Source organism: Corythoichthys intestinalis, chromosome 5 (genome assembly GCF_030265065.1).
Source record: "Corythoichthys intestinalis isolate RoL2023-P3 chromosome 5, ASM3026506v1, whole genome shotgun sequence".
Classification (NCBI taxonomy): domain Eukaryota; kingdom Metazoa; phylum Chordata; class Actinopteri; order Syngnathiformes; family Syngnathidae; genus Corythoichthys; species Corythoichthys intestinalis.
Genome location: NC_080399.1, coordinates 54,388,645 through 54,410,228, shown reverse-complemented (window position 1 = coordinate 54,410,228; position 21,584 = coordinate 54,388,645). Strand labels below are relative to the sequence as shown.

The following is a 21,584-nucleotide window of genomic DNA, read 5'->3' as shown; positions in this document are numbered from 1 at the left end:
GGGACCGTGTATTGCAAACATTTCTTGTAACTCAGTCTCATTGGGCTTGTGCAAAGCAGTTTTGATTGTTTAATGTGCAGTGGTAAACATCTGATTTAGGGCTGCCATGAAAGAGCCCAAAATCTACCGTGAACATGTTTAACTTATTTTTGACAACATTGGCTGGGACTCCTGATATAATTGGACAGGAACCATCTGGCCTGTCATAACATGCTACAGACCTCAGCACTGTTTAATTTCTTTTCCACATTCACCAAGTACAGAACTGAATGCAAACGACAGAGTAAGAAAACTTAATGCATTTTGGACCTTCTCAGTCTCAATTGTAAGTAAGAATGCAGATTTTTTTAAAAATGTTTTGAGGTACATTTTAAATTGTATTTAAATTGTAGTTTTTTAATATTTACTGAGAGCTGGGGTACAATTTTTAGATCTCTGATTTAGGGGTGTCAAACGATTAAAATGTTTAATCTAGTTAATTACAGCCTAAAAATTAATTAATCGTAATTAATCGCAATTAATCGCAATTCAAACCATCTATAAAATATGCCATATTTTTCTGTAAATTATTGTTGGAATGGAAAGATAAGACACAAGATGGATATATACATTCAACATACGGTACATAAGTACTGTATTTGTTTATTATAACAATAAATCAACAAGATGGCATTACCATCATTAACATTCTGTTAAAGCGATCCATGGATAGAAAGACTTGTAGTTCTTAAAAGATAAATTTTAGTACAAGTTATAGAAATTTTATATTAAAAACCCTCTTCGTGTGTTCGTTTTAATAACATTTGTAAAATTTTCAATCAAAAAATAAACTAGTAGCCCGCCATTGTTGATGTCAATGCTCATGGATGCTGAAGCCTATAAAATCAGTCGCACCCAAGCGCCAGCAAAGGGCGGCAAAACTCCGAAAAACACAAATACAGCTTTCACTGTGCTGTCATTTTAATGTTTGGGCAGGGCATTTGTGCGTTAATTGCGTCAAATATTTCAGTGGGATTAATTTAAAAAATTAATTACCGCTCGTTAACGCGATAATTTTGACAGCCCTACTCTTGATTATTTCATTACTGGGGTAAAAACATTTTTAGGCCAATTCACTGTAATAGGTACAAAAAGCCAGACTTTCATTTTTTAAAGAGGGGGTGTTGTGTTTTTACTACAGTTGTTCTTAAAATACTGTGACCGAATATATTCAGTCGAAACCGGACTAAAACTGTGGTTTTGGTCCTATCCTGCCAGTTTTTGTCCAAAAACAAATTATCCAAAACTAAATGGGAAGACATATGCAAAATTTCATTTTATGTAAAGCACATTTATGCTGTAATTCTGTGCATGAAAAGTGCCACAGAAGTATTGATTGATTGATTGATTGATTGAAATAAGCTCACACATCACTAAAGAAGCAACCAGTCAACTAAAAGTGAATCAAATTTTGGCCAAAATGGAAACAGAATGACCAAATCTTTTAATAAGCTATAATTATTCATTTCAGTGTTACGGTTTCCTACCTTGTTTCCTCATTTTAGGTTTTCCATTTTGGCCAAGAATTTTTTTTCCGGTGCATTCCTTGATTTAACTCTCAATTTTGCTGGGACTTCTGATGATATACCGTATTGGCCCGAATATAAGACGGCCCTGATTATAAGACAACCCCCTCTTTTTCAATACTCATGTTTGAAAAAAGACTTTTTGAACACCAAATAAATTTTTATACAGAAAATAATTCCAGTACATCCAAAACAAATGATAATAACAATATATTTGAGAGAAAAAGCATGTTATTTTGCCTCATTCAAATCTTAATATCTGAACATTTAAATATGTAAACTAAAGTCCAATCACGTTCGTAAATGAATGGCTTCTGGCTTTTGAAATGTAAATAAACCAATGTATTGTGATAAAACAACAAAATTACAATAACTGCATTAACCATCAAAGTGAAGTCTAACTGTAACTGTAGTCTTGAAACAAATCTGAATAAGGAAAAACATTGCAATAAAATAATGAAAACTGGTTAGACTTGAGAGTAGCTGAGATCTGTCATGACAGAACATCGCTTCAATGATATCTGGCGGCATCCAACGTCGTGAATGGGTATGATGTCTAATACGCGAATATAAGACGACCCCCACTTTTTCAGTCTTATTTCAATGCAAAAAACACCGTCTTATATTCGGGCCAATACAGTAGTTTATTTTCTTTTCTGACTGGAAAAATTCAACTTGCATGACATAATTCTGGTTCTCAAATTATAGCTAAAACTTTTGGAAAGCATGTCAATAGCATTTTTTGCTGACCTTAAATTATCCCTCCCCCCATGTTTATGAGAGACCAGCCTTCTACAAAAGCTTAGGAGAACATCACTTGTAAATGTATACAACATTGAAATAGTCTAAAACATTTAAAGTGAAAAGGCTCAATTTGTCTAATGTAATAGAACAGCGATAATCTGTCACCATCTGACCTCTCTAATTTATGCAGAAATCAACCTCTGAAAATATCAGCCAAATGGTTTGGATTTGAGAGACGTAGCGCATTATCTCCTCCATGGGAACCCACTATAAAAAGAAACGCTAAATGTGGCTTACGAAAATATCATTCAATGGTCCCCAAAACACTGATGCCTACTTCAACCTCTGAAAAACATCAGAAAAATTGCTTTTCTATTTTGGATTTCAAAAGACTGTTCCAGCCTTGTCCAGCGCCATCTTAAACAAATGACAACTCACACTTTGAAACTCCCGTTATTTTTATTTTATTTTATTTTTTTTACAGAAAAGTTGTCATTTTGGAAGTGGCACAATGTTATGCCAATGCTGGCTTATGGCGCAGTACCTTAGTTGTACACACAGGCTGGACAATGATTTTAGTGTCCATTTCACACCACGACATCAATTTAGTTGAGTTCCAGGGTCAATTACATACTACTTTAAAGATTACTCCAAAGCAGGTTGATACTGTAGATGGATATAAATTCCAGTTTGCTTTTATTAGGCAAAAACACAAAGTGATATATCGAAGGTGTAAGCTACGAACATCTTATCGTAGTTATCCACAAACCACTCGCTGTAAATGTGAACGTGATTATGTTTGAATTATTTTATGTGTAAATATGTTAACAGCATCATCAGAATTATGGATGGGCATAAACTTTAATTGGGCAATAACTTATTGTGACAATGTGTTTAGTAGTGTGGAGTTGAAGCAAACTGTACTTCGCTGCAGAAACTGTGCGGTCAGTCTCAATTTTTATGTAGTTGGGGCTGCAACAAACAATAATTTTTATAATTGATTAATCGAACGATTAATTAAACGATTAATCGAATAATTTGATTTATGTTTCTTTTTTCAATTATCTTCACAATTTAACTTGAAAGATGTTTTAGGCAAGTTGTAAGTAACAATGAAGACAAAATGGATGACTATTTCCTTCGAAAATAATATTTTATAACAGCTTCCTGACTTAACTGTAGTGTAGTTTACAACTGCACATAAAGTACATAAAACTTGTTAGTTTTTAATAAAGGTTCTGAGTATAGAACACAAAAATAATTTCTCAGTACATAAATCACACAAAATTCTTGTTCATTTAAATTTTTTTTTAAAAAGTGCTGCTGACTGACATTTTTTTCTTCTGAGCACTGCTATAAATCGTGTGAATTACTTTTATTTTCTTTAAACAAACTAAACAACGAAATCCAATAAGAAGGCAGCAAACAGTTTTATCAAATAGTTGTTAATAAATAAAATCCAAATCCAATTTCAAAGCACACTCTCTTGTATGACGTTTTACAGATTTAGTTTGTGTTGAAAGGAGACTCTTAAGATGTTAAATGAATGGGTTTATGTCTGTGGTTTCTTTGTGAAAAAGAAATGAGACAACTTTATTATCCAGCAATAACTCAAGTGCTAATATGCTTCTCCAAAACACAATATAAATGGACACTTAAGACACTAATTAGCATAATCCCTAAATATCTTAGCGCTCCGTGCTAAGTAGTAACATCTCATCAACAAAGAATACAAACAATACAAAAGGCTTAATTTATTCACCTCTGACCGAGGCACACTGGATCTAACTCAAAGGACAATTTAACTCTCTACACTTTGTAAAAATATTGATTCAGCAACCCGAACAGCAGCAGTGAACTCTCTCAGTCTTGCTCTACTCACTGGCGCGCGTCTCACATTACACACAAACAAGAACCCAAACAGGACTGCTCATAGCTGCCAGCAAAACTTACTATCGAATTAGTTAGCAGCTAATTTATGAATCGATTTTAATTGATTTCATCGATTAGTTATTGTAGCCTTATATGTAGTCTAACCTTTTATAGCCATATGTATCACATTTGATACACTTAGAATTTCATGATTTTGATTTTTTTTTCTCAAAACATTTGATGGATACAAGTCAGCACATGCATCTGCAGGTTCCATGAGAAAAAAAAGCCAAGATTTCGCAAAGTTCATCGATTTAGAGCGCTGAGCACACATATTCATTTAGATTTTTTTCTTTTTTCTTACAAATTTGAAAAAAGGTTTTATTAGGACCTTTTTTCAAATTATTTTTCAAAATTTGGGATTGTCTGACAATTGTTTCATGTTGCAGGTCTTCAAGGGTTGCTAAGAATGACAACAAATTTAGAAAAGTGAGTTATCCATCCATTCATCTATCTATCCATCATTTAAGCAAACTTCTACCATAGTACAACTATTAGAGAATAACATTGTTTAAGCAAAATATTTAGTACACCGGTAATTTCTACCATAATAATTAAAGTACCATAATTTGGGGACTATAAGCAACTACGTTTTTCCCACATTTTGAATCCTGGTTTATAGTCCAGTACGGACCAGTTTTTGATTTATTTGGGTTAATAGGTAACACTTTATTAAAAGCAACGTAATAAGACTGCCATAATAAGTGTCAACTGGCAAATTAAGTCACTAACTCCATATATGTCCAACTTGGATCTTTTACATCGATTTAAAAGTGAGATAATTTGCCGGACGACACAAAATGACATCTGTCATAAGCCTTCATTTCAGAATTATTATGGTCTTATGACAGTCTTATGGCGCTACTTTCAAATAAAGTGTTACCAAATACCATAACTAGCAATTAATGAAATAACTGAAACATTAACTGAAGAAAAATTAGCACAGAACATGAATTTAGATTTTTATTTACATCAGTAAAATCAATGCATGCTAGGAAGCATGTTGGACGACAACAGCGTTGACAGCAAGTGGATTGACTGCCTCCCCTAAGGGAGCAGTGATGACCAAATGAAGCTTCTTGAAGCAATGAAGCTTTGTAGCCAATTGGTTCAAAGCCTCTCAAGGTGATTCATGTGGTCTTGTCGCAGTCTTATGATGCTGCTGTTAAATGAAGTGTTACCGGTTAATATCTTTTGGTGTAAATATCCCGTGATACAGTGAGGACAGCTGCGGATTATTGTCCAGTGCGGCTTATCTATGAACAAATGTCGTTTTTGTGTCAAATTTGGTGGGTGGCGGCTTATAGTCAGGTGCACCTTATCGTCTGAAAATTATGGTAAATCTACCTAAAATATTTGTCTGTGATAAATGAACATTTCAACTAATCTATAAGTGTACACTGTTGACAAAATGAACTTAATACAACTGTTAAGGTAAAGTAAATCTAGTCTGATACCTGATCAATATGGGGTCTTAATTCATATATGTCAAATCATCAAAACCACGTTTAATTTTCCAATTCTAGTTTCAAAGTATGCATTTCTAGCATTTTGTAGATGACAACTAGGTAGATGTGTCAAATTCTGACTGAGGGAGCAGGTGACTCATTGGCTCATGTCTCAAAAAGAATCCCTGACAATGCAGTCCATGATACAGCGAGGTGATTTAACTATTGTATGACATTTGATGGAAAATCTCACAAATCACCTTGTCTTCTGGTACACTAAAAGCAAGCAAGGTCAGAAATAGACTTTTGATTAGCAACTGATCAGTAATATGTTTGGCAATGTAATACAGGTACTATGTAAATAAAACATATTTGGGAAATTGTGTCGACATAGACCTATAGAAATAGGGGAAATATCATCCTATAAATTGTGATTAATATCTGTTTAAAAGAAAGAAGACTTTCCATCACAGCTGCAATGTCCTTGAAGAAAAGGGTCACAACAACAGATTACAGTTTAAAGACACTATTAACTGCCGTGCTAAAACACAGAAAATGTACTCTCTTTGCTCCTCCACATATTCAAGTGTACTCTCAGAAGAGATTCTAATTGCTGGCTGAAATTGGATAATAAATACAAAAACAGGCAAACTGGCAGACAGCCATTCAGCCAGAGCAACATGGAGAAGGGAACAAAGGAACTGAGGATGCTACATAAATATATCTATCACGAAAAGCTGCATCTGTCATCTTTTCTCATAAAAATAAATCTCCACTATGGAAGCTTTTACTATAAGTGCAGTCGCTCCTCCAAATCTTTCTGTTAGACAGCAGTAGACCTTTTTGCTTTTTTTTTTTATATTACAATTTAACATCATCTTGCTGACTATGTCAATGGCCTCCAAACCACGTGGGTGTCTAGATGTAAAGGCTTCACTGTATCAAAGACAACTTTAACATGATAATGATACAGGCTGGCATGGCTATCTATTAAAAGTAAGAGGTAAAAGACTCAGGGGGTGAGGAGAGCATCAAATATTTAGAGGTTGCTGACACAGCTCTATAGTCAAAAACGACCTGAGCACCAGCCTTAAAGCCTGGAAAAGGGGCCATGCACTTCAACAGTACATCGCTTATTTTAGGAGAGAAAATTGCATTGAATGTTGGCATTTTTAACAACGACGACCATTACAAACGTGCAAGAAAGTCAGTTAAGGTAGTCAGTGCTTTGTTCCTTACAGGAGCACCTTTACACAGTGCAAGAAAACAAAAAACTCAGCAAAGTATAAGCGTGGCGCATAAAAAAAAAACACTGAAAGGAAGCAAACTTACCGGTCTCTATCAGCGGGCCAAGTGTAGACAAAGCAGCAAGGGATGAGGCACGGGACGACAGCGGCACAAAAGCCTTGCGCTGCTCCGAACAAAGCGGGCTTGCCGTCAGTTTCAGCATCCTCGCTCATTACTTTTCAACTTCATCGGCATCGTTTCACAAACTAGACTTACAGCGCTCCTCCCAAACCTTCCTACTTGTCTTCAAAACGAAAATGGATGGAGTGCACCGGCGAGTGTTTCAAAGCCTCAGAAGGGAGCTTAAAATATGAATGGCCGCGTGCTTGTCTGAATCAGAGCGATGCTGCCTTCGGGTGTAGCTCGTAAACCACCACTTCTCCATGCCTTTCAGACACTACTGTATGGATGGGGTGGATGTCGCAAAAAAACAGCCGATAAAGATTTAACGAACGCCTACATTAATCTCGCGAATGCATTTTCTTTATTTACAATGAACAAAAGAAAGCTGTGATCTAGAGCTCTGGTGTCCAACCAACGACCCACGGGCCAACTGCGGCCCACTGCCTAATTTTTTTGGGGCCCACAGCAAATTACAATGGTACCTCTACATACGAAGTTAATTGGTTCCAGGACCTTGTTTGTAAGTTGAAATGGTGGTATGTCGAGCAAGATTTTCCCATACGAATACATTATACAGTAATTCCATTAATTCGTTCCAAAGCCCAAAAACCTAAACTAAATCCTTAATATATACTGCTGTTATTATTGCAAATAGTAATTACAAAGAGCAAACCAAATACATTATGAATTAAAAAATATATAATAATTAGGGCTGTCAAACGATTAAAATTTTTAATCGACTTAATCACAGCTTAAAAATTAATTAATCGTAATTAATCGCAGTTCAAACCAGCTATAAAATATGCTATATTTTTCTGTAAATTATTGTTGGAATGGAAAGATAAGACACAAGACGGATATACTGGACTGTCTCAGAAAATTAGAATACACAATATTCTAATTTTTTGAGACAGTCCTGTGTATATATACAGGACTGTCTCAGGAAATTAGAATACACAATATTCTAAATTCCTGACTGTCTCAGGAAATTAGAATATTGTGTATTCTAATTTCCTGACTGTCTCAGGAAATTAGAATATTGTGTATTCTAATTTCCTGAGACAGTCCTGTATATATACACAGGACTGTCTCAAAAAATTAGAATATTGTGTATTCTAATTTTCTGAGACAGTCCAGTATACATTCAACATACTGTACATAAGTACTGTATTTGTTTATTATAACAATAAATCAACAAGATGGCATTAACATTAACATTCTGTTAAAGCGATCCATGGATAGAAAGACTTGGCGTGGGATGGCGTGGCTCAGTGGGAGAGTAGTTGTCCCCCCAACCAACTCGCCTAAGTATCCTTGAGCAAGATACTGAACCCCACATTGCTCCTGGTGCTGCGTCACCAGTAGGTAGATGGCAATGTAGTGTAAAGCGCTTTGAGCGCCTTGAAAGGTGGAAAAGCGCTATATAAGTATAACACCATTTACCATTTACCAAAGACTTGTAGTTCTTAAAAGATAAACGTTAGTACAAGTTATAGAAATTTTACATTAAAACCCCTCTTAATGTTTTCGTTTTAATAAAATTTGTAAAATTTTCAATCAAAAAATAAACTAGTAGCTCGCCATTGTTGATGTCAATAATTACACAATGCTCATGGTGCATAAAATCAGTCGCACCCAAGTGCCAGCAGAGGGAGACAAAAACGCAAGTAACAAGTGGACATGACACTGCTGTCATTTTAACCCTTTAACACCTAAGCCTATTTTGGCCGAATTTGCATGCATTTGATGTTGCCTTTATATTTCAAAGAAAAAATTGTTTACAATGGCCAAGTTGGGTCCCTTTTTTCAGGACACCTTGAACTTCATGTCCAACCTGTTGTATTCTTCACTGACCAATTATAATCCACATTTTAAACCCAAAAAGACAAAAAAAAATCCCAAAATCTTTTTTTAAAATTTGTAATGTTGATGTTGACCAACCGTTTTGAAGCTTGATGATATTTATTCAACTTGTTAGGATAAACATTCAATAGAAAAAAATAAGATTGAATAGTTTTATGTTTAACAATTCAACATAAACAGCAGGTATGGTCATAGGCGTTTTTGGCCTTTACACATACTATGGTCAAAACAGGTTATATACTGTGCAAAATAGTGAGAAAAAAATTATATATATCATCCAGCACAAGAAGGGTTTGGAGGATATCTCTTTGTGAAGTTAGGTGTTGTACCCATCACCTTATCAAAAGTATGTACGTACATGCAATCAAGGTTCTCGAACACACATCTACATAAAAATTGAAAAGATTATAGTGAAGAAAAAATATATATAACATTGAAAAAAGTATTTTAAAAAATATTGACAATTAGTTCCGTTCAATTCAAATTTTTCAGGCATGCGACCCAATAAAGTTTTTTTTTTTCTTTTTTTTTTTTTTTTTGCGCACTCAATAAAGCTTCTTCTTGAACAGGTCACGGAGCTGCGTCACACACAACGTCACACAGCCTACTCTTTCGCCGCTTGCGCGCTGTTGTCACTTCTACTCGCCGAGACGCCGACTCATCCGAAGAAAACAACGACAAATACGGCTCATCTTCTTCCTTCAGTTAATGAAATAATGCATTAGCTTGCGCTAAATGTAGTTTTAGATTCATTCTGCACGTTTCAAAGTCGCTCGCTCAAACCAACCGGCCGTTGTTTGCTTCGAATGCCTCCTTATTTAAAAATTATCACATTCGGTTCGTCCTTCTTGACATCACTACACAACGGCTCTTGGGATATGTAGTCTTTTGTGCTGCTTTCGGTTTTGAAAAAGGACAAGAAATGATGGAAATATGGAGATGGATACATGGTCCATGCAGCGTTTTAATGCATATTTATGAGTGCAATAAAACTATAAAACTCAAATGACATTATCTCCCGTTTTTCTAGGCCGACTGACTTCAAATAAAAACTGGTGTGGACATCAACTTCCGCACTTTCAAACGAGACCAACCAGCGGCACGTGGGTGACGTAATTACAGCGTCACAAAGCTTCAAAGACGATATGCGTAAGCGCGTCGCTGCCGACACGTTCAATGTTAAAGGCTTAATCTGTTTCAGCGGGGCATGTGCATTAATTGCGTCAAATATTTTAACGTGATTAATTTAAAAAAATAATTACCACCCGTTAATGCGATAATTTTGACAGCCTTAATAATAATAATATAATAATAGTAATTATAAATAATAATACCTGTAATAATGTAACGAATCGGTTCTAAAGTGGCTGACTTTTTTTGCTGTACCTGAATGCACCGCGGGGCTGATGTGACGATGAGCTAGACAGCGTGGCTCTATTTTGCTTTCTGTTCTGATGCTGGTGTTGTGTTGTGCAAATTCATGGAATAAATGATTAGAAACTTGACGAAGCTGGCGGTTTCTTTGGGGATGTTACCACAATTAGAATTGTCACTTTAACTTGTAAAGACTGGTCAATGAAGGCGGACCGCCGGCCGAGATCGACATTCTACGGCCCTATTGACGACCTATTTCATGGATGCACACACAATATTTTGCTATCATTTACAGCTTCATTTCAATGGTAAGTGTCACCTTTTCTTTTTTTCTCTCCAGCTGCACTAACCTTTTTGGATCCAGTGTTGATTTCTTTCACAAGAAAATTAGCCGTGCGTCCGTCGTCCGACAAAACAAAGAAACTGCTGCGCTGTAAAAATCGTGGTATTTCAAGCATGTCGTCGGATGTAGAAAAAAATGGCACGTCAAATTTTAAGTCGGACGTCGAAAGATCGTGTGTCTAAGCGATCGTATGTCGAGGTACCACTGTATTATTAAAGGGTACCACAGATAAAAAGACATGTAGTTCTTAAAAGATAAATATGAGTACGAGTTATAATAATTTAAATATTAAAACCCCTCTTAATGTTTTCGTTTTAATAGAATTTGTAAAATTTTAAATCAACAAATAAACTCGTAGCTCGCCATTGTTGTTGACATCGCAAGGTGGTGACGTCACATGGGCCCCCTGCCATACTTCCACAGTGTCACTCTTTAACTATGTAAGGTAGTGATTTAAATACACCACAAGGTGTCAATGCCGAGTTTTAAATTAATTAGAGATCAAGCCAATGACGTTTTGTCCCTCGACTGACGCCGTAGTTCCCTGATTTTGGGGGGTTTATTGTAGGGCTGTCCCAAACGACTAATTTTCTCCCGATTAGTCAGCCGACTATTTTTACGATTAGTCGACTAATCTAATAATTTAAAAAAATATTTTTTTTGTTTGTTTTTTGTTTTCTAATTTAGCAATGAAATTTTTGTTGACGCTTATCAATTCACAAAAAAACATATTGGAACACTTAAATTATTTATTAAAGTACAAATAAACGCGTAAATAACAATAATAAATCACAAATAAACAATGAGTTCAAATGCTGATAGAATTAACTAGTGTAGCATCCCGATTGAAAAGACGGTCTCTTAAACTGATGGTTTACAACTTTTATTCCATCCTTGATGTAATCACACTGTAAAAGCTACGGTGCACACAAGTAAAACAACACAATTAGAAATTAACAAAAACTTTTCACCTTTTTCCTTTTAAACCTTATTTATATATCAATGAATTGCCTATATGAATTGCCTTTACCTTAATTTATTACTTTATCATTAACAATCTCTCCCTTAAGTGCAATCACTGTATATACTGTATATATTTATGACCTTTTAACCTTATATAATTTTCTATACCATAAAATAAACCATAACATGAAATAAACCTTTCAGTTAGCATTAAGAACAATACTAATAGCACTTATAGGCCCATTGTCAATGAAACATTATTATTTAGTAAGGCGACAGCACTCTCTGGTGTACAAAAAATGAAAAACAAAACAAAAAATTACAAACTGGGTTACGGCGCTTGAGGTGTTTATTCACGGCCTACGTGCAGCCAAGCTTGGCATTGAAGAGACAGGACGGAAGAGTGTACGCTCCTTTGTTTCTTTGAAATAAGTCAATGTTTTGGACACTCTGGTGCGCTTTTTTGGCTTTGTGCCGCTTTCCCCGCTTGCATACAGAGCATCTGACATTCTGAACTTTCCGCGCATATATTTTTTTAACCCTTCATTAACCGTCGACGGGATGTTGTGCTCGTCGACGGATTTACGTCATCGATGACGTCGACTATGTCGACTAGTCGGGACAGCTCTAGTCTATTGTACTTTACGTTCATTTGAGTGTTGTCATCACAACGTACAAGACTCTTGATAATGGCTCCCAGCATCATAGTTTGTATATTGTGACTAAATATTTCCATCCAGGGAATTTGTTGAGCTAAACAAGTGGCTAAAATGTTTGACTAGAGTATGGCCAAAGTTTGAGTAAGTTTTATGTAAATTTTACATATCTATTTTGATTGTGAATGCCAGTTCTCTTGTTTAACTGTGTGAGAATAGGGTCTCATTGATACAGATTGAAGCGCTTTTCTTTTTGTGAATGTGAACATTATTTTTTTTAGAGATAATATTATTTTTGTTGTATTTTCACTTATGATTCTAATTTTTGCTATGAAGGAGTTGCCGAAGTTAAACGGTGCGGTCCAATGAATGCCTGTGTCCACTCGCCTTTCTGTGCCTCTTAGATCTCAATGGGCAAAATAAGGCGTCATTATAATCTGTTGGGCAATAATAAATTTATTTGTTTTCCTGTCGCTTATACACCGGGAAGCAACTGGCAGCATGATCAACAATCTGGACATCTGCTTTTACAAAAATAAGGTAAGACGTCATTAGACGCCATTAGACGTCTCATGTGTTGACGTGTGTTGTGATGCATGGCCCCGGGCTATCAGCAAAAATAATCAAACTGCTGTGTTTCACTGTATACCCTAATCATATGTAAAGCACACCGCGGCTCTGGGTGCTAACTATCTCCATAATAATATTGGAATTGGAATAAGTTGGATCACACAATAGTTTACCGTGAAGATTTGCAAACAGTTTTTGACATCAAAAACTCTCCTACTCTCGTCACTAGAGCAGGGGAGTGCTGTCACTAGCGAACTTGACACATGAACGCTACTCGACCCTAGGGCTGCAGCTATCGAATATTTTAGTAATCGAGTAATCGACTGAAAATTCTATCGATTAATCGAGTAATCGGATAAAACATTAATTTTTTTGGTAAAGAGCAATTATAAATATACATGAGTAAAAAAGACATTTAATCCAATATTGAACCATTTTCAGTCAATCAATGTCTTTATTTTCGATGTACTTTGTTGAAAACAGCCAACAATTGCATCTCAGATGTGACTAGAGAAAAAAATCACTGCTTTGACTCAAAAAACTTCTGGATCTTAAAAAAAAAAAAAAACATATTTCTTACCTAAAAATGTAATCACGCTTGATAACACACATCACTTGAAAGCTGCGTGTTTTCCCCACGTGTTTCAATTGAATTTCCATTTGTGTCAAGCTATTTTTAAGTTTTAATTAAGTTTTAAGTTAGTCTAAACTGTAAGTACTGATAGGATTTTGAGTTTTTGCAGTGATCAAAATACTGTAAATGTATGATACCTGCTTTATTGGAGCACATTAGGGACCAGTGCTACTTGGTGTTTTATTCAGCAATGACTACTGAGCTAAAACTGACAGTTAGCTTTATTATGTTTTAATTTTACACCCTCATCACTCTATTGTGTTTTTACAGATTAAACAAAGCCTGTATGTAAGACACGTTGGCCACACATCGACAGTGGTCATAATCAAAAGAAACCTAGCCCTCCGAAGGGCTAACGTTACGTGAGCGAGTGAAAGTAATGTTATATTAATTCGCGCTGAGAAGTGTACTGCTTAAAGATGGCAGCTATTTACTAACGCCACCAAGACGTGACCGAGTGTGTCATTTCGCATCTAGTTCTAAATGCATGCGATATCTATGAGACGCATCGGACACTGCCTGCTACCACACTGGTCTAGCATCATGCGGGCGTAGTTTTTGGCAACGTCGGCGTAGTTTGTAGCGGCTGTCGGCTGCAGTAAGGTATTCTTTTTTATTACTTCTTCCTCTACGCACATGACGTCAGCGCTTTGTCCCGCATTAAAAGTAGTCCGGGCAAAACGTGATGCTTAGAGCTGGCAAAATTAAACGATTCCTCGAGGTGAATAAAATTACTTGGATCAGTTTTTAAACTCAAGTTACTCGAGTTGCTCGAGTATTCGTTTCAGTTCTACTCGACTCATTCGCGTCTTTTGCTTTTGCTGTCCTTCACATGTTCCACTCGGGTTCAAATTGGAAGGGCAGACCCGAGGACATGTTAATGTAGTTAAAAAATCACACAGTGGAAGTCCGGCAGCGTGGCCATGTGACGTCACCGCCCTGCGACGTCAACAACAATGGCGACCTACTAATTAAAATAATTTTACAATTTTTAATAAAATGAAAATATTAAGGGGTTTTTAATATCAAATTATTATAACTTGCACTAACATTTATCTTTTAAGAACTACATGTCTTTTTATCCGTGGTACCCTTTCAGCTTGAGTTCAGCCGACATTCTTAAGCACTACTCAGCTTTAACAGTAGCTGGAGCTTGTACTATCTTGGTTGTGAGTTTCTTGACGTTTTTGTTACCACTGGACATTTTCTCTTTGTTCCGTTTGTTTCAGTAGACGAAATATAAATGTACAGTGATCCTTTGCTACTTCACAGTTCACGTTTCGTGCATATAAAGCGTTCAAAAAAAAAAAAAAAAAAAAGCAAGCATGGTAGTCATGACTCAGGGGCTTTGCACATACCCAAGCGCACTCACACAAGGCTCGTGATTGGTTCCTGACTAATGGAAGCACCAATGAGAGTGGATTTTTCTCATGAGCTGATTGGCTGCACATCAACACAGCCTCCCCTTCAAGATTGACCAACAAGGGCATCAATAAGAGTGGATTTATTCCATGAGCGATTGGTTGCGCACCATCGCAGCCTTGCCCAGCCCAGAGCCATGTAGAAAAAGGGTTGCGACACTCCCATACAGACCTATTATAAGATTTTACTTCCTATTACTTCCAGGTTGCGGCGCCTCGAATAGATCCAAACATCACTTCGACGAGGAAGGGTGCCATTTATTTGAATGGCTGACTGTCAAGTATATTCAGAGATAAGTTGAATATCCTACTGTCTGTATTTTATCTGTGGCTCTTTAGGATGTATGCAGTATGTTTAGCTTTACTTGTATATGCATGGCGTAATTATATATATATATATATATATAATCTTGGTTGATGAGTGATTTTTTTTTTTTTTTTTTTTTTTTTAGCCGACTGTGCTAACTGGGAGGGTATTTCCAGGGATAAACTGATTAAGGTGTTACCTCTTTTAAATTGTCAACTCTATATTATATCAAAGGCCCATAGTGATGCATATATGCATTTGCAAGCTGTGAGGGTATCACCCTCATTAAAGACTACCAATGACAACCTGTATTCTTGACATCAAAATATAATATATGATATCTATGATATATTCATATATTTATATTGGTATTAATTGTCACATATTTATCATAATCTGTATGTAGTGAGCACTGAAATGGTAAACATATGCAGACCTTAGTGTGGAGCATGATTGATGGATAAATGAGAAACTCGCCACTGGTAATGACCCTGTATTTTTGGGGGATGCTAATCATAAGTGTTAGTATGCACAAACACATTTGTTCTTGTTGTTTCACCAATTCATTCATTCATTTTCCAAGCCATTTATCCTCATGAGTGTCACGGGGGTGCTGGAGCCAATCCCAGCTAACTATGGGCAGTAGTTGGGGTACACCCTGAATCGGTTACCAGCCAGTTTCACTTTATACTTTGACTTGAGTAGATTTGTAAAGAAGACACAATACTCTTACTCCACTATTTTGGGCTACACTAGAGTCATTACATTTTTCCTCGTTTTAAATAGTGACTTTATTTTTGCCAAAGTTGCAGACAGTTTATCTTTCAATGAGATGTCGCAACAATAACCACATGATTACATTATAAAAATCAAAGGTAACAATGCTTTTTCTCCACTAGAGGGCACTCATGCTCTTTCGGCGGGTGAATTTTCATAATTTTGTTCTGGTCTGAATTTGATGATTTTTGTGTTTTTTTTTTGTCCTAATATGGTCATTTAATAGCTCATATTACAAAATAATAATAACAGGTCATATAGATGAAGTGCTAAGAAAAAAAAATACAGTATACTATCTTTTTTTTTTTTTTTAATCAGACATGGTAAGCAGTTACTCACAATTTTACTTATTACTTGAATATTGTTTTCAACTAATACTTTTTTTTACTTGTATTTGAGTACATTTTTGGATGACTACTTTTACATTTAATTGAGTACTACTGTTTAGAAGTAACGCTACTCTTAGTTGAGTAAAATTTTTGGCTACTCTACTAGAGATAGACTGATTATTGACCAGGCCGATTATCTGTCCATATTTGAAAATTTGACGTATATCATATGGGCCTTTTTCTTAATTCGACAGGCTGATATGAAAAAAATCCATTCAAATCTCGGTTATTTTGGTACAGATGCAGGCGTGTTTCTCTCTACTGCCCACTGTCTCCTGCACTAGTAGTCACTCCGTCCTCTGGTTAAATGGTAATGGTAAATGGAGTTACACTTGTATTACGCCTTTCCACCTTTTTAAGGCCCTCAAAGTGCTTTACACAATATCGTCATCTCCCTACTGGTGACGCAGCACCGGGAGCAACGTGGGGTTTAGTATTTTGCTCAAGGATACTTAGATGAGGTCATCAGGGCTTTCTTTTCTGTGGAAAATTTTCAGAGAGCTCTTTATATTACATATTATTCAACTTTATAAGAGATGTTTCTGACTCTAGGAAATTCAGGCAATTTTGGAGCTATTGTTTTCTACTTGTGTGATTCAATAAACACGATTTAGGAATTTCAATGAAGTTCAGTGTTTGCATTATGAAATTTTTACGCCAATATTTGCACATTTTTCTAGCAAATAAATATCGGCTCCGAAAATTGGTTATCGGCTCTTCTAACTACTTCTAATCAGTATCGGTCCTGAAAAATTCATATTGGTTTATCTCTATACTGTATCCACCTCTGCATATGGCTAGTCTTTAAAATGGTTTATGATTAAATCCTGCTTCAGCAGAGGTAAGCTGTTGCATCCACTGTGGCTACACTTGATTTTCAATCAATAAGTGAATCAAGGGACTTAGTTTGTAACAAACTATATTAATGTGGCTTTGATTCAGGCTGGATGTTGAAAAAAAAAGTGTATGTATATATATATATATATATATATATGGCGGAAAACACAGACAAGACTGAAAAAGCAGTTTCTGCTCTTGCACTCCTCTTTAAAAGAAACTGCTGTATTTTAAGCCCAAACAACTGTTGTGTTTGATAGAACAATATGTCCATATGCTGCCACAGCAGATTCATGGCACATTAAGCTCCCGAACTATTTTTAATTTGCCCGTTTTACCATGAAAACCCCCGTTTACAGACGTCGCACAACCGTTTTTGTTTCAACCCACCCATGAAAACAAGTTAGGTAATCATATTTATTATCCAAAATGTCTGTCATTTTTAGCTTAGAATCATTAATTGATGTCTAATATTTCGTTTAAAAAACAAAAAACGACTTAAAAAAAATTATTCACTCGCATATTTTAAACTTACAAAAATTACGTCACATCGAAAAAATTGGTGTCTGTAAAAAAGTCACGGATATCTTCCTCATAACTATCGCTTAATTGTATTTTTATTGTTACTATCGCATTTTCTCCGATATGTTAGATGATAAATAATCGATCCAAACCAAGAAAAATTGAAAAACAACATTTAAAAGGGTAAATATATGAAAAAGAACATCTCAACTACTCCTTGATGTCTGCGATTTCTGCATCGCAACCCTTGTTGTATTACCATGTTTCACACATAAAATCCCCCAAAAATCCAGCTTTGGCCATTCACAGCTGTGTCTTGACACTCAGTGATACATGCTACGTGGAGTTTTCAGATCAAAACAAGATAAGTACGCGATAATATCTCGTTAAGGTCATGGCGTCTGTAATTCTGCTCTCGCGTGTTCTCACCACCAGATAGGGTTTTGCTGTTTAAAAAATGTTTTTTTAAAAAAAATGCCCTCCTGTTCAAAATGTTTCTTCCCCAAGAAAATTGAGATTTTAAGCTTTCCAATGATGTATCACACGTGCATATTGGACAGTTTTGAATTCTGGTCAAATTGGGGGTCTCAGAGCGGAACTTCAAGTCACCTGAGTGTTTTCCGCCATATATATATATATATATATATATATATATATATATATATATATATATATATATATATATATATATATATAATTTAATGTACGCAGTTTGAAAAATTGAGCAATTTGCAACTATTTAAAAGTACACACTCCATTAACTATAACGTTGTTTATCGAATGGCACTGACACAAAACGGCCGACACGTGATGACAGCATCCCAATTGCCTCACGGAGCACAATGCGCATCTAACTCTCTCTATAAGTGATATCTATGTTGTCACTCGTTCTCGCATTCTTCCTCAGAAAAAAAAACGTAATAAATAAATTAAGAAAAAAACGTTAAGATGCATGATTCTATTACTAAAGTTTTAAGTGATAAAAATAAATAGCAATTACTATGATTTCAGAGTATACGCTTGATTTTAATTCATGAATCCCGGTTTCGAGCTCGTGAAGTGTGCGCGCGTGCGTCTGCCGTTCATCAGTAGGTCAACCTCGGATTATTAGAAGGGAACCGCTCGTTTGTCTGCAACCGCTAAAGATAATCGTTTGCACTTATTTATGCTGTACGATTTTATCACTTTTAAGCAGGTTTCACACTTGTCTCTCTGTAAGTAAGGTCTCATGAAACATTAACTGTAAAAAACTCCCATTTTCTGTACTTTCTTGTGTAAATTGCGAAAGTGAAGTTGCATTCCGGAGTCGACACCAGTAGTTAATTCTCGCCTCAATAAACAAACATGACAATACTTGCCTTTCTACTCTTGAGGCTTGGCCAAGTCGCTACATTACTCATAACTGTACTTATGTTTGTTGCGGTTGCTGTAGATGAAATCTCGCGAAACATCACGAGAGAAAACGGACTTCTTGCGAAATATTATATAAATTAGGATAGATGGATGATACTCGCTGAGCCAAAGGGGACGGGAGTCGTCATGCACTTTTCGGCCATTTTGCAACATAACCACCATAACCACCTCTTTGTTTTTGCATGAACCTTTCATTAGCCTATGCACTGCATATTTAAAATATGTTTTGCAAAAAAAAAAGCCTGCACATTGCCACGTTTGCACGATTGGCTATAAACCAAAACGTTTGTAAATCTGTCACCCAGCTTGTTACGCCGCCGACTTTGTTCTAAGACATCTAGTTTTCTATATGATATCTATGGGTTCACAGTTTTGGCATCCATGACTATAAATATATATAAATATATAACATTGCAGACCCACACATGAAATAAAACATGACCAAATTATACAGTATACAAACAGGATAGTGTGTGTATATGTACAGCGTAAGCAACTAAGTATTATATCAATATAAAATGACATCAAACAAATAAATAACAAGTGCCAAGGATGTAGTGATTGTACAAATATATAATTTTAATAAGGTTATATTAATGACATTATTGGTCCATCAACTCCAATTTTTTGTTTTGCAAATAAATAAATACAAAATAAAGGGAATAAAGTGCCTACTCAAGTCATTGCTCTGTATGCATTGCATGCACTAGTCACTTCTTAAATAAGAGTTTAATAAATACAACTACAAGTAACATGAAAATATAAATGCATAAAACTTACAGTAGCGTGTGGAAATAAGACGTACCCAAGGAGGAACAGGATTTTTTAAAAATGAACACAAAAACGCTGGAATATTGCAGTACTTGGTCAGATTGTCTCATGCTCAGTGAAACCCTCAGTGAAACCCTCAGGCTCACGAGTATTTAGAGTTGAGCAGCTTCTCAAATATTTTCAAGGCTTCTTGGAGCTCCTCCGTTGTCATGCCGGCGAATTCGGGCAGCTCGTCGGGAATCAACCTCCTGCTCGACCGGCCCGTCTCCCATCGGCTGTGGCCCGGAGCGGTGAGGATGCCCTGGAGCCTCAACTGCAACCAGTCTCGGCGCTCCTGCATCTGTTTGTGCTCCCCGAGGTTGTGCATGAGCTGGACTTCGCTCACCGTTCTTTTCCTAAAGAACGTAAGATTTTATTTTATTATTATTTTTTTTTTAGTCGTACAAATAAGGAAACGAGGCCAATTATAAAGTGAATGTTGTTTCATTTTGCACACTCTTACCTGAGGGGGCGCCCTTCGGTGACAACGGAGAGGTCCAAGATGCAGAGAGAAATGAAGAGGACTTGACGTTGAAATCTTCTCATGATGAACTTGAAAACCTGTTAAGAAGGAAATGTAACATAAAAAAAAAATCACGATTTAATTAAGATCAACTTGAGTTTACTGCATCTCCATGTTTCTTCCATTTTGAGATTGTGTAGACTATTTCTGAAGTTTATTTAACAACAAAAAATAAATGAATTACAAAAAATAGACACGCATATGCCTACGATGCATCTGCTTTCCCTAAACAGAAGGAGCTTAACATACCTGCCGTGGCCCTTATCCTGAGTAATAAATGTATTATATGAGTACAATAATAGTTCAAATTTACTTTGGTTGATGGTGGCTATCAGTGATAATAAGAGCTCTGGACTGGAGTTCCTTTTATAGCAAGTTGGTCCAACCATTGATGACTTACCGTCATTAGTGATGATGTCACACCACACATTGGTGGTGGCAGCAAAGGAATGGCAACACCTCCTCTTCGCTTTGGGCTTTCACCATGCTCATACCAATCCAAAATACCTACACACACCCACACACACAAAGGCGCAAACTCTTTAGGACCAAAATTCCAACATTTATAGCAATGCATACTTTTCACTGGCTGGCTTCCAACACGTCTTTCTATGATATTTGTAAAGACATTTTGTACTGTTTTCCACACAAAGATATTGTATCGATTTTTTTTTTGCCAAATAATAGCTTTAAGAATCTTCAGCATCAATATTAAAGGCTCATTCTTTTCTTCCACGTGGACTTGCCATTTCAATTTGTTCACATCTGACGCCCTTTATCTGACTCTTAACCTTCCACACAACAATAGTTCCCACATTTGGATGGATTTATGACTGCCTTTGACCATTAGCAAGTCTCCTTGGTTACATTGGGTCTTTACCCAAGAATTACCATTGTTTAAATAGTTTTCCTCCAGAAAAGGAGCTTTTAGACTGATCTGACGTCAGAGAAAAAGTTCTGAATGAAAGAGTATGTAGAGGTTCGCTGGTGGCGTCAGCGGGTATCCTGTAGATCGTCACGCTCTTTATTTTTGCTGATGAGTGTATGTGCCCACTCATCTTTGAGTTTGAAAGTGATTTCGAT

The 21,584-nt window shown here is 36.1% G+C and overlaps 2 protein-coding genes across 3 annotated transcripts in view; both read right to left on the bottom strand.

Moving 5' to 3' along the window:
• LOC130915913 (BTB/POZ domain-containing protein 10-like) overlaps positions 1-19,179 on the bottom strand; it is a 60,762-nt gene extending 41,583 nt beyond the window's left edge. Inside the window, exon 1 of one of the 2 annotated variants that reach the window (XM_057836137.1) lies at positions 19,110-19,179. Coding sequence is in view for 1 of the 2 variants with exons in the window: in XM_057836136.1 (XP_057692119.1) it covers positions 7,022-7,149 (128 nt within the window). In the remaining variant the exon portion in view is untranslated. Of the gene's footprint in view, positions 1-7,021; positions 7,907-19,109 lie in introns of those variants that run through there. The other variant, XM_057836136.1, reaches the window with a different exon arrangement.
• Positions 19,180-20,081: 902 nt separating this feature from the next.
• Positions 20,082-20,524, bottom strand: LOC130916651 (parathyroid hormone-like). Its single transcript, XM_057837525.1, has 2 exons — positions 20,442-20,524; positions 20,082-20,334 (listed from the first exon to the last, which is right to left on the bottom strand). Exons 1-2 carry the CDS (start codon positions 20,522-20,524, stop codon positions 20,082-20,084), a joined length of 336 nt encoding a protein of 111 aa, XP_057693508.1.
• Positions 20,525-21,584: the final 1,060 nt, after the last annotated feature.

Bases quoted from the DNA above. Each gene is read 5' to 3' on its own strand.
- LOC130916651 (XM_057837525.1), bottom strand. From the start codon at position 20,524: ATGAGAAGATTTCAACGTCAAGTCCTCTTCATTTCTCTCTGCATCTTG. The intron at 20,335-20,441 runs GTAAGAGTGTGC...TACGTTCTTTAG, and splicing joins ACCGAAGGGCGCCCCCTCAG to GAAAAGAACGGTGAGCGAAG.